The sequence below is a fragment of the Halyomorpha halys genome, unplaced genomic scaffold (genome assembly GCF_000696795.3).
Source record: "Halyomorpha halys isolate HHAL.00 unplaced genomic scaffold, Hhal_1.1 Scaffold423.1, whole genome shotgun sequence".
In the NCBI taxonomy this organism is placed as follows: Eukaryota; Metazoa; Arthropoda; class Insecta; order Hemiptera; family Pentatomidae; genus Halyomorpha; species Halyomorpha halys.
In genome coordinates this window covers 823,572-836,241 of record NW_027105827.1, presented here as the reverse complement: position 1 = coordinate 836,241, position 12,670 = coordinate 823,572, and the positions used below count along the sequence as shown (strand labels likewise).

At 41.3% G+C, this 12,670-nt stretch overlaps 1 protein-coding gene across 1 annotated transcript in view; it reads left to right on the top strand.

Moving 5' to 3' along the window:
• Window positions 1-1,029: 1,029 nt before the first annotated feature.
• LOC106682553 (uncharacterized) overlaps window positions 1,030-12,670 on the top strand; it is a 21,948-nt gene continuing 10,307 nt past the window's right edge. The window contains exons 1-2 of the mRNA XM_067053542.1: window positions 1,030-1,089; window positions 10,777-11,064. Of these exons, the coding sequence (XP_066909643.1) occupies window positions 1,042-1,089; window positions 10,777-11,064 (336 nt within the window). The 5' untranslated portion in view covers window positions 1,030-1,041. The remainder of the gene's footprint in view (window positions 1,090-10,776; window positions 11,065-12,670) is intronic.

Sequence of the window (12,670 nt, the reverse complement as noted above, 5' to 3'; positions counted from 1 at the left end):
CCTGTGGTCAGTGTGTACTCTAAACCTTCTTCCAAATACATATGGTCTAAAGTGGTAGGGTAAAGTGGTAGGGTCTAAACAGCCCACACTATTCCCAAGAGCTCTCGTTCCAGTGCGCTGTATCTGGTCTCCGTCTCTGTCAGGCGCCTACTGGCGTACGCAACTGGGCGATCTCTTCCATCACCCTCTTGAGACAACACCGCTCTCAGTGCGTACTCACTCGCAGCTGTAGTGATATTGAATTGCCGGGTGAAGTCTGGGAAAGCAAGCACTGGCTCCTGCTGCAGCTTCTCCATGATCACCTTTCCCCCTTTTTTGAGAAGGTTATTGAGTGGGACGAGGTGCTCACCCATTTCTGGCAGAAATCTGCGGTAATAATTTAAAGTTCCCAGCAACCTCCGAACTCCCTTCACATCCCTAGGAACCGTCATCTTCCGTATAGCTGCAACTTTATCCGCGTCAGGTTTAACTCCTTCCCTGAAAATCGTGTGGCCCAAAATATTAATTTGTTCCTGCCCAAGCGATGATTTCTCTCCAGATAACATCAGCCCGAATTTCGTAATTCTTTGGAATACGCTGTGTAAATGCTGCAAGTGTTCTTCTTCGCTCTTACTGAACACTAGGAGATCGTCCATATAAATCTGACACACAGATTCGTCAATTCCCTACAAAAACTCGTCCATCAGGCGCTGAAAGTTTATGGGAGCATTTTTCACTTATATTTACATATATATCATAATAAATTTGATCACATAGTATTTACTCATTTTATTGACTAACCAAAAAATAAAATTCCCCTTGCGATTTGTCGCCTGGTACAAGTCTCTGCTTTTCCTCCCTAGATTCAGCCCTATCTATTACTTATTGATGATGATCATTTTCATTACGTAATAAGGTTTACTCTTAGTTTTTAATACTTTATATAAAAGAGATGGAACAAACATTACATTATTGTAAGGAGAGGAGTAATGAAGCGGAATCGAGTGTCATAAAGATAAATTTTATATATAAACGTCGATTAAACCTATACCATTTCAGAAGATGCCAGGAATGAAAAACATGTTTTTCAATCTGATCCTTGTTAGTTCTGTAAGTATATATATATAAATCTTTTTAAAAAAGAGATGAACAATCTTTATAAGAAAAAAAATGCAGTTTCAAATAATGAAAAAAATCTAACACATTTATTTTTTATCTTTGGTTCTAATTACTTATTTTACGAAGTTCCAGTTTGTGTCATTTCATGTAGTTTATAGGGGCGTAAAAGAGAGCAGGGCAGCTCAGTGAGTAAGGTAATGTGCTTCTAATGAGTTCTAGTCTACGGCCAGTTTTCGCAATTTTGTATAAATTTAATAAGATCAGCTATAATTTTTTCCTACGAAAAAAAAATATAATAATACTTGAATCCACTTAGAGAAAAGAAAACATAAAACATTGCTAAAATTATACAAAACATTTGTATTGTTTTTCTCTGCTCTTACTGCGCGTTGACAAGAGATCTCGGCTACGTGTCGAATTCAATTTCGACACCAAATTTTCACTAGTATCAACAAAATACATTTCTCCATTACTTTTATTGTAACTATACTTTTATCTTTATACATATCGCTTTGAAAAGTGGTAGTTTAGTTTAATATAGTTTATAGTTTTATTTTATATATATTTTTTTTTTATTACACTACTTGTTGTTATATGTTGACAGTTGTTATGTTAAGTAGAGAAAGTAACCTCAGTCTAAGCTACTATCATTGGAATATGCCCAATAAAAAAATAAATCAAAACTCTTTTATTCTTGTTAAATGTGTTACTACTCAAGCAAAGCAGCTATATTATCTCTTTTCATTTAAATCGTTATTAAAATCATTAAAGCTCCATTTTTATGTTATATAAATTTTCTATTGATATAACTTAAAAGTATATATTTTAAGTTCTAAGTTATTTTCCTTATATTTATACTAATTTCCTTAGTCATGAATCTTCTATAGATATAACACTGATATGGGTCATTATCCATAATTTAATTAAAATCCAGATTACAGAAAAACACATGCAGCATCTATTATATAAATAGAGTATTATACAGGGTGTTTCAGGGTCAAGTGGCCAAACTAAAAATATGAACTAAGGAACTCAATATGAAGATAAAAATTTGCTCTGAAGGTATGTCTGCAAAAGCTTTTATGTATGTCCTTGACGAGATGATGATACCGTGGTTGATTTTTTTAAATTTCATAAAATGTTGAGCCTTGAGCGTTGGGAGAGTGTCTAGTCCTGATTTAGCACGCCTTAAATAGTGGTAGGCATGAGCTGCTGTGTTTACAAGCGATGCCTAGGAGTTTGAAAACTTTTCGTCTGACGTCTTTCCTAGTGGTATCTCCTTAATATCGCTTGGGCCTGTCCTTCCTTGAGTGTAGAATCCACAACCCAGGTCCCTGATTGAGGTTTAATTGCGCTGGGTTCTGTTGTCTCTTATTTTGTCCTACAGGTTGTACTTGTGTCTCTTCTGCTACCGTCACTGAAGATTCTCCTGCCATCTCTCTAGTTATTGTTCCAGGTAGGGGTAAGTAGGTCCTTCTTGTGTAGGGCCTCTCTGCGACGGCCAAGATCACGTCGGGGTCACCACTTGTCGGGGTTGTCTAGTCTTAGGCGGTTCTCCAGGCTGATAACCACTTAGGCGTACTCATTCGTAAGTAAGGAAGAAAGAAACGGCCGTTCCAGGGGATGAGCCCAGGACACTGATGTAGGTAGAAGAGGTCTAGGTAAGAAAGAGTGAGGTAGAGTAACAGTTCTAGTTGCCGAGATGAAGCGGACGGGCTAGAACTGTCAAGAGGGAAGCCAGCTTACTAGTTGCCGGATGAAGCGGACGGCCCTATAAGCTGATAAGGCTAGGGATTTTGAGCCCCTTAGGGGCTTTCATTTCTAGAGACGGTGTTAAATCCGATCTTCACAAAGTAGAGGCACTTCAACGTATGGGAGTCCTTAGAGAAGTAAAAGAGATCAGATGGTTGCTCAGAGCATTCGACTCCTATAGGCCCTTCGGGCCGGAGATGGCGGAGCATTTGATCCCTCATAATAATCTCTTTAAAAAGGTAGCCGAATAGTAGTAACGCCGGCCATTGAAAACAAGATTCAGCAGTGCGTAGAAAGGCTGCAACGAGAACCAGTACTGGCGTTCCCAGATTTTAGCAAATGGTTTACTGTCACCAAGGATGCTAGGCGATTTTTCGCAGAAGAGTAAGAAGGGAGAGCACCCTGTAGCAGAAGATTGACGGACGCTGCATTACGTTACAGTGCTCTCAAGAGTGAATTGTTAGATATCGTGTGGGCGGTGGAGCACTTCTGACCGTACGTGTTGGGTAGGCGATTTAGGATCCATACCGACACCCGGCCTCATGGTGGGTAAGGAAACTTAAAGAGTCTTCTGCACGCATCACTCGCTGGAAGGAACTCCTAGGCTAGTTTAATATGGAGATAGTATACAAGCCGGGAAAGGAGAACGTGGTGGCGTTACCATACATGCGGTAGAGGAAGAACAAGGGTAACCAGCGGGGGATCTCCGAAAATTCCTGAGGGAATGGACTCCACACGGGGAGATATAGCCACGGGAGGAAGGAACTCCGTCGTCAGGTGATGATAGCTCTACGGGGGATAGACTGTTCTAGATGGAGGAAATGGACGAGATTATAAATGATAAAAAGCTGCAGATAACGTGGGAAACGAGGACTTCCGACCTTATGAAGGTGAAGTACACTAAGTACGGGCAAACGGGGGGGATTCTGGAAGTGGATTACCATATTAAAACTCCAGACAATCCTAAAAGAAAAGAGGAGGGGTAGAAAGACTTCATAGCACCCTTAGTGACCATTTACAGGATTATCGCGCGGACAAAGGACTGGAGCCACGAGGCAATGGTGAGGTCGGTGGCTAATCCTAAGTGCTGCAAGCCATCCACAGTAATTCGGCTCGACCCGTGGCAAGGGAACTACAGATGCGGTGCTGAGAGTGCGTAGATACGTGGAGAAGAGGGCGGAGAAATACGTGTTATTGATCATGTTTGACATCACCTCCGCCTTCGACAGCGTTTGGTGGCTCCGTATACTCCAGCGATTACAAGAGCTCGACACCCCCAGTAATCTATACTTCCTCGTAGGTAGTTACCTCAATAACAGGAGTGTCAGGATAAAGGGTCACTATTACGAGGTCGAGAGAAAAATCGAAAGAGGATGTCGACAGGGTTCGGTACTAGGTCCAACACTGCGGAAGCTAATATTCGATGCGTTGCTTGGGGAACTAGAGGGGTCGACCTACGTCGAAGACCTGGCACTCATCGTGGCCAAGAACAGTAGAGCCAGACTAAAGACAGAAGCAAAGAGGTGCGAAGTCTCGCAGGATATTGGTGCATGAAGAGGAAGTTGGCAGCAGCCAAAATTCAGACCATACTCATAAGAGGCTCCACGGACAGGGCTCATCCTATTACTCTGGATATGCAAGGAGAGAGGGTTTGACCGGGTGAGGAGGTGACATATCTTGGTGTGAGGATAAGGAGAAGATTTGATGCCACTTCTCACCAGGTGTATCAAAAGGACAGGGTGACCCTGTCACTCAATGGATTAAGCAGGATAGAGGGTGCGTGTTGGTACCTCAGGTACCCTGCAACTATGACCATATATAAAGGTGTGATCTTGAGTATTCTGAGGTACGCATCCCCTGCGTGGAGCCGAAACCTCACGCAGGCACAGAAGAGGAGACTCGCCACCATGCAGAGATTGGCTCTGCTGAGGGTCACGAAGACATACAGAAAGGTATTACATGAGGCGGTGCAAGTACTGGCCGGAGCGATGCTCCTGTACCTCATCTTCAGGGAGGATGTCCTTAAATATGAAGTAAAGAGGCAGGGACTGGAAGCGTTACCGGAGGAACTCTGAGGGAGGATCGGCGAGACTCCGAACTTATGAAAGAATGTGCTGCGTGAGGATTCAATAGAGGAGTGGGATAGACGGGTGTAGCAAGCCAGAAGGGCGTTACTTTGAGAAAATTCTTCCCTACCTTTCTAGTTTGAAGGCTAAGTGGGTCTTCCCGGATTTTTGGGTCTCACCAATCCTAACAGAACACAGGGGTTTCCGGTGAATGCTGTATAGCTTTGGAAAGAACATCGGCCCCTGGTACCTCACGTACGGAGTTCCTGAAAGAGCAGAACACGTTGTAGTAAATTGCCATGGAAGGACACCGAGCCAGGCTGATGAGAAAGACCGGGATATTCGCCCTCGTCGAGTCGGACTTACCCCGTTTGATGGAAGAAAAGAATTATTCCTTCTTCAGGGAGTTCATTTACGAATAGAAGAAGGTGGTGGGCCCCACTCATTTCACAATGGGAAGGGGTTGACCGCCCAACATCGGCGAGCCACCGTAAGAAGAGGAAGTTGACCCAGACTGAGAACAGGAGAGCTGGCAAACTGCAGGAGACACTGCACCACAGTTAAAATTGTTCCCTATAATAATTAAAAACCTTTAACATTATTATTGTAATAATAATTTTGTAAAATGAAAATTAAAAAAATTATTGATTTTTGGGAGTAGTGACATGCTCAAACCCCAGCACACTACACCACTGCTGCCGTACCCTGAATGCCAGAAATGGTAAGGGAGGGGGATACAAAAAAAATAATAAAATAACAAAAGGTCTACTCCACAGACTCTATCCACACCACTACGGTTTTTTCGCCTTTTAAAATTCTCTTTGGCCTGCAAGGGCGGCGTTGGAAATTTATGGATATGGCCGAGACGGATGGGGAAATTGTGAATCACACGATGGTAGTGCCCAGGGATGTAAAAGTTATTCGCTGGCTTATGGGGTCCTAAATTACTATCGACGTTTTGTCCCGGAAATGATGGATAGGTTGGTCCCGGTCAATAATTTGTTAAAAAGGGGTTCAATATCATTATCACGCCGACGATTGAAGATGACATTCGGCGTTGTATGGAGGAACTCCAGAAAGAACCGATACTCGCGTTCTCAGACTTCCAGAAGACCTTCACGATCACAACTGACGCGAGCGAATACGCGCTGAGAGCAGTGCTGTCCCAGGAGGGCGAAGGGAGGAGGAGTCATGTCACCACATGTTCCTCTTCGGATTTACTAAAGACCAAGAGGTCATCCATATACACTTGACATATCGATTCGTCGATGCCTCTTAGGAACTCGTTCATGAGCCTTTGGAAAGTGATAGGAGCATTTTTCAATCCAAACTCATAATGACCCCTCTCGAACGTTAATGCCGTCTCATGTCGGATGCATCATTATCTAGTGGTATCCCGCTTTTAGATCCAGCGTGCTGGACACCTTTGCGCCACCCAATCTGTCCAGTATGTCCTCAAAACGCGGGATCGGATATCGTTCGTCTGTGGTATTCTCAATTAATTTGCGGTAGTTTATCACCACCCGATACTTCTCTGACCTATCCCCGGCGCACCCTTTTCACGAACTGCTCACAAAGGACTGTTATACGGCGATGTACTATTGACGATGATCCCCTGTTCCTTGAGTTTCTCTAACTCCTCCCAGACGTAATGGCGAAACGCTGCGGATACCTTCTCTCTTTCACGTACGTGACCCTATCCGCTTTGAGTGGTATTTCGTACACAGTTTCGCCCCAATGTATTCCCCTCTCTAAAAAGGGATTCATTCCGATTGAATGAAGTGACGCCAATCTTTCATACTAGAAATCCTCTTGACCCCATGACAACAAAATGTTCCCCCTATCGAGATTAAACTGGCCTTACAGCATGGCTGCGTACAGCCCGTTAGACTGCCATGCTTTCTCCTCTCCCGCAACATGTAGAAAATGTCTTCCACTCTGGACAATCCTCCTCCATAGGCCTTCTTTAATCTTTCATTCACTACTGGCCATATTGTTTCCTCGTCTGGCTGAATATGGTTCAAAATACTTCTCTTAATCCGGCATATGAGCGCTGCCTTGAGGGAAATCGCGTCATTCCTGTCCAGCAATTCCTCTGAGACCTTGGGTGCCAACCTCTTCTTGATGCAATCTCCACCTTCAATAAAGTGATTTAACCCACTGATTTCGCCTGAGAACCACTCCTGATCTGAGATGGCTTTTATCCGCTAATATCCTGAGAGGTTGCTGCTCTCACTTTCATTTTAGCCAACATATTGGCGCGAGCAGCCGCGAGAGTGGTATCTGGTAGCGGGGGTAGCACCGGTAATTTATTCAGTACATCGCCATATGCCAAAGGTAATAAAAAGAAAATTAAATCACCACTTAAGAAAACATAACACAACAGATAAATTGAGATGAGGACACTCCGGATTACTTTTCTCGTTGTTGTTCTTCTTCCAGAGGGGTTTCCACCATTCGTCTTCCAAATAATTTGTCCCTTCTTGTCATTAATTATGACCTCCATTTCCTCAATGTCCCCTGGTCTTTCTTCAGCCAAACTCTCGTAATTCGAAGATTCTTCTCTACCATCTTCTACCGTTTCATCCTGATCTTCCTCTCAAGGCGTTCTTTCCCTCATGACACCGGACGGTTCCCCATTTTCTTGTTCCACGGCGATCGTGGTTATGGCTCGAGACAACCAATCGGCAACCACATTTTCTTTGCCCGGTTTATATATAACCTCCATGTTATATTGCGCTAGAAGCTCCTTCCAGCGAGTTGTCCTGGCTGACGATTCCTTTAGTTTTCCCACCTACTGGAGTGGTCTGTGGCCAGTATCTACCTTGAACCTTCTGGCGAACACATATGGTCTGGTCAAGTGATCGCCGGCCAACACTATTCCGAGGTGTTCTCGCTCCATATAGCTGTATCTACTTTCCGTCTCCGTAAAGCGCCTGCTGGTGTATGCCACTGGGCACTCTTCCTCATCACCCTCCTGAGACAGCACCTCTCCTAACGCATACTCACTCGCATCTGTGGTAATCGTGAATTGCAGATTAAAATATGGAAAAGATAGTACTGGCTCTTGCTTCAACCTCTCCATGCACCGTCTAATATTGTCCTCCATCATCGGGGTGACGATCATCTTCCTACCTTTCTTGAGTAGGTTGTTGAGTGGAACGATATTCTCCGGCATTTCTGGAACAAACCTCCAGTAATAATTTAGAGTCCCCAACAACCTCCGAATTCCATTTAGGTCGCTAGGTACCGCCATTTTCTGAATAGCTGAAACTTTATCCGGGTCTTATTTAACTCCCTGCCTAGAAATCGAGTGACCCAAAAATTTTATTTGTTTCTGCCCCAGCGCCGACTTTTCCCCCGACAATTTGAGCCCAAAATGTCTTAGTCTCTGAAACACGCTATTCAAGTGTCGCACGTGTTCAACCTTGTTCTTACTGAACACAAGGAGGTCATCCATGTAAATCTGACAGACGGATTCGTCAATTCCTCTCAGAAACTCGTCCATCAGGCGCTGAAAGGTAATAGAGGCGTTTTTTAGGCCAAACGGCATCCTTGTAAACTCATAGTGACCTCTTTCAAAAGTGAATGCAGTCTTATGTAGATCATTAGGGTGCATTTTAATTTTATGATACCCAGCCTTCGAGTCCAGTGTGCCCCGCCCAGCTTGTCTAAAATGTCTTCAAATCTGGGGATCGGATACTTTTCGTCAATCTTATTCTCGTTCAGCTTGCTATAATCTATCACCTCTCTGTTTTCAGTAGTTTCACTTGGCGCACTCTTCTTTTTAACCGCCCACAATGGGCTATTGTTTGGGGATGTACTATCAATAATGATTCCCTGTCGTTTTAAGCTTTCGAGTTCCTCCCGGATGTGGTGACGTAGTGCCTGTGGGTATCTCCTTTCCTTTACAAATGTCACCCTGTCCTGCTTCATTGGGATCTCATGGACAGTCTTCCCGGTCGCCCCGAGGATTGTTTCTGGGTTTAACTTGGCTCCTTCTATTTTCTCTGTTACTAATTCTCTCTCTTCAACCATCTCTTTGTTCTCTTCTTCTCCATGGGTTTGGCATGTTTCTTGGTCGATGATATTCCATCCGAGTCCACCCCGGCTCCTCTACTTCCATTTGGGCCTCCACCTCTCTAGCGCTTGTATCTATGTGATCTTGAGCACTTTCCACAAACGAACGGTATCTCGGCATTCCCTCTTTCTTCCCCAGTTCTTTTGCCAACAGAATCCACATGGCAGCGACCATTTTTCCATAATTATTGAAACACTTAATAAATACTTCTCCTATGGTAGACATAACAATTGGCTTATTAAAAAAGCTGATTGGCCCAAGTATCAAGCGACGGACGGCTTAGCTTTCAAATATTGATCTTTCCGATCTAAATCTGATCGCTTGGTTCTACAGTTAACACAATAGATTACTTCAAGCAGCCCTTGGGCTGCGGTATGGGGATGCTTGCAGCGATCCCATACATTTCCTCAGCTGATAATATAAATTCTTATTACCGCCCCCCTCCCCTCTTGTACCGTTGAGGTCGGAAGAATGTGAAAAAGTAGAAAGGGGGCACTTAAGAAATTCCTTCGCCGACCATTCTCCCAGAAACTAGAGACATGTAAAGCGGCCAGAAAACATATATGTGATTAATAATAGTAAAAAATTATCATGGCAGAACTTTCTCTGTAAGGTTAAATGTAGCACACCAGGAGTTATTTTCCGGCAGACAGTTAGAAACATTATGGGTTATGGCTACTCCCCTCAAATAAGTTGTCTGAAAATTCGTGACCACTATGAAACTGACCCTGTAATCTTAGCAAACACTCTGGCAAAGCATTTATATGATACCTCGTCAACTTTAAATTACTCTGCTCACTTCACATTTTACAGGATAACAAACAGACTGTAAAAAAAACTTTTTGAATTTCTGAATCATTCAAAACTTTACCTTAATTTTACTACATTTCCTAATTTTCAATTGTTATACAATTCAAATCGGAAATTAAGTGAATAAGGACTAATATAAATTTCGGATATTAAGGAAATAATGTCAAATCAAAATTTCGGAAATGAAGGTAATAATAATCCCGAGATGGTTGATGCCTTAAAATAATAATAATAATATAAAAAACAATAATAATATAAAATAACAATAATAATATTAAAAAACAATGATAATATTTTAAAAAAACAATAATAATACAAAAAACCCTCTTGGAAGGTTCTAGAATTATAACAACATTGGAAACGCTGTGCTTAGTTCATTGGTTGTGAGTCGCTATTTTAATTTATCTTTATCCCGTTGCTAGGGTGAAGGTAGGAAGTACTTAATAGGAATCCGTTCCTCCTTTTGTTTTGAATTTGAACTTTTCAGAATTACATTTAATTTTTTTTTTTATTATATTACTTTTGCAATTAAAGAAATGAAAAATTGAGGCAAAAGTAAAACATTTAGAATCAAATATCGATGTTAAAAAAAATATCGGCTTCAACAAATCGATTTTCAGAACATCGATGTCGCATCCCAACATGCAACCTTAGTTAAAACTGTTACATCATGTTCTTATGAACCATTAAAGAAAATAACAATGGGAAAACTAATAATGGAAGTTTTCTTATACTCTAGTTTTGCAAGTACTAATTCTATTTTAAATATTATCTTTGTTTTATCAACTATTTTAATCAGTTATCTCATTAAGTAATGAGTTATATTCTATTATATACTTTTTGCTAAGAGACTTCTAATAGCAAAAAATAAATGCATTCTATCAGTATATATAAAATGAATCAAAAATATTTACTCTTTTCAAACAAAATGGGAGAAGAAATTTTAAGATAATCATAATGAATTTTAAGATGGCGGTCTGCCAAAGTCATAGTCCGGAAACAGGAGTGCAATTAAGATCAGTACCGCAAAATCTTCAGCCAGAGAGGCGTTGTTCTTCGGCGGGCCAGATCTGTGCCACTTGTGAATCTGTATCAATCTGCGTCACCAATATTGATGGCACTATCATGACAATCAACCAGACCTGTCACACAGACGAGAAATGTATTAACGGAGAATGTGTTAAAGGAGCCTTCTGCAACTACAGGCCCTTCCAATGTTCAGACCAAGGCTTCTTTCCTGACCCTTATGACTGCACGGTAATAAATTTCAAAAACCATATTTCAATGCTTCTGTAATGTTAATTTTTCTTCATTAAAATTTTATTTTCTAGCCATTAATCCATATGTTCACCATATCAAGTAATAATCCAAGGGCTCAAGAGGAGAAAAAAAGAAGCCATTTCACTCTAATTTTTATTAAATTAATGAAAACTATAAGCAGCTAAGAGTCAAAATTTATGTCTAATAAAAATAGAAAAGGGGGAATTAAAAAACGGCTATTCCGGAAGTTACCAAAAAATGATTTTTGATTTCTTTCAATTAATGAAACAATTGCCAGTTATATTCTGTTAGAAAAGGTTCAATTTTTACCTTGAATATACAACGGCTACACTAAATATCAGAGGTGAAATACTAAACTTTGTTTTAAACAAGAAAAACCTAAAAGTTTCATTCATTTTTCATTTGGAGCTCCATATCCTTCAAACTAACTACAACACTAAAAAGCTTCATAGCACATTATTTAAGGTATAGTAAATTCCCAATAATTTAGTTCTAATAGTGGAACTATATGAGCTCTTTACCCTCAATAGTTCTCGATATTTTTAAAGTTTTTAAAAAAGCTACATTTTTTTCCATATTAGGAAAAACCAATATTATGTGAATTAATTTTGGCGTATATTAGTGAAACTACTGCTCCCAAGAATATAAATGTTATCAACTACACCATAGTACATTCGTATTAGTGTTAATTTGGATGTAAATACTCATTTGCACGTTTAATAGTTTCTCAGATATGGTTTTTCATAAATCAAAAGTTTTTTCCATAAAACGACGAATCAATATTTTGTAAATTTGTTTTGGCGAATGTCATGGAAATTGCCATTCCTATTCCTACTCCTGCCACTGATCTTTTATTGAGAGCTAATCAGTACTGCCGATTTTCGGGTTTTTTACATCTTAGTGGGTGGCTTTATGATATATATGTATAAATACACTAGCACACACACACACACACATATAAAAATGGCAACGTCGCTGGAATATGGCATTCAGTGAAAGATGGACGCACAGGCTGGTGCCCAACATCGTGGCCTGGGTGAATAGGAACCACGGGGAGGTATACTATTATATCACCCAATTTATCACAGGGCATGGTTGCTTCCGAGCCTACCAGTATAGGTTTAAGCTCGATGAGACTGGAGAATGTCCATTGTGCCCAGGAATGGAAGAGAGTGTAGAACACGTTTTCTTCTTCTGTCACCGCTTTCATGGAGAAAGAAGAGAGTTCCGATGCGTTTGCGGCTCAGACCTGCCAGCAGATAATATCGTCAATATTAAGCTGCTTAACCAAGATTATTGGATGGCAGGCCAACGATTTGCTGCACAGGTGATGCAGAAGTTAAGGACTGAGGAGTGAGATAGGCGAACCAGGTGATAGCCTAAAACAATGAGGCGGCACTCAGCCAATCACCCCCATGATGTAATGCATAACGGCGGTCCAGTGGAGGGTGAGAAACAGGTGTAGTGGTGATTTTAGTGGGTAAGAATCCCACACACGGATAGGTACGGGCCTATCCGTGTCTTTTGAAGATTTCTTCCGACCCTCGTAAAAAAAACACACACACACACACACACATATATA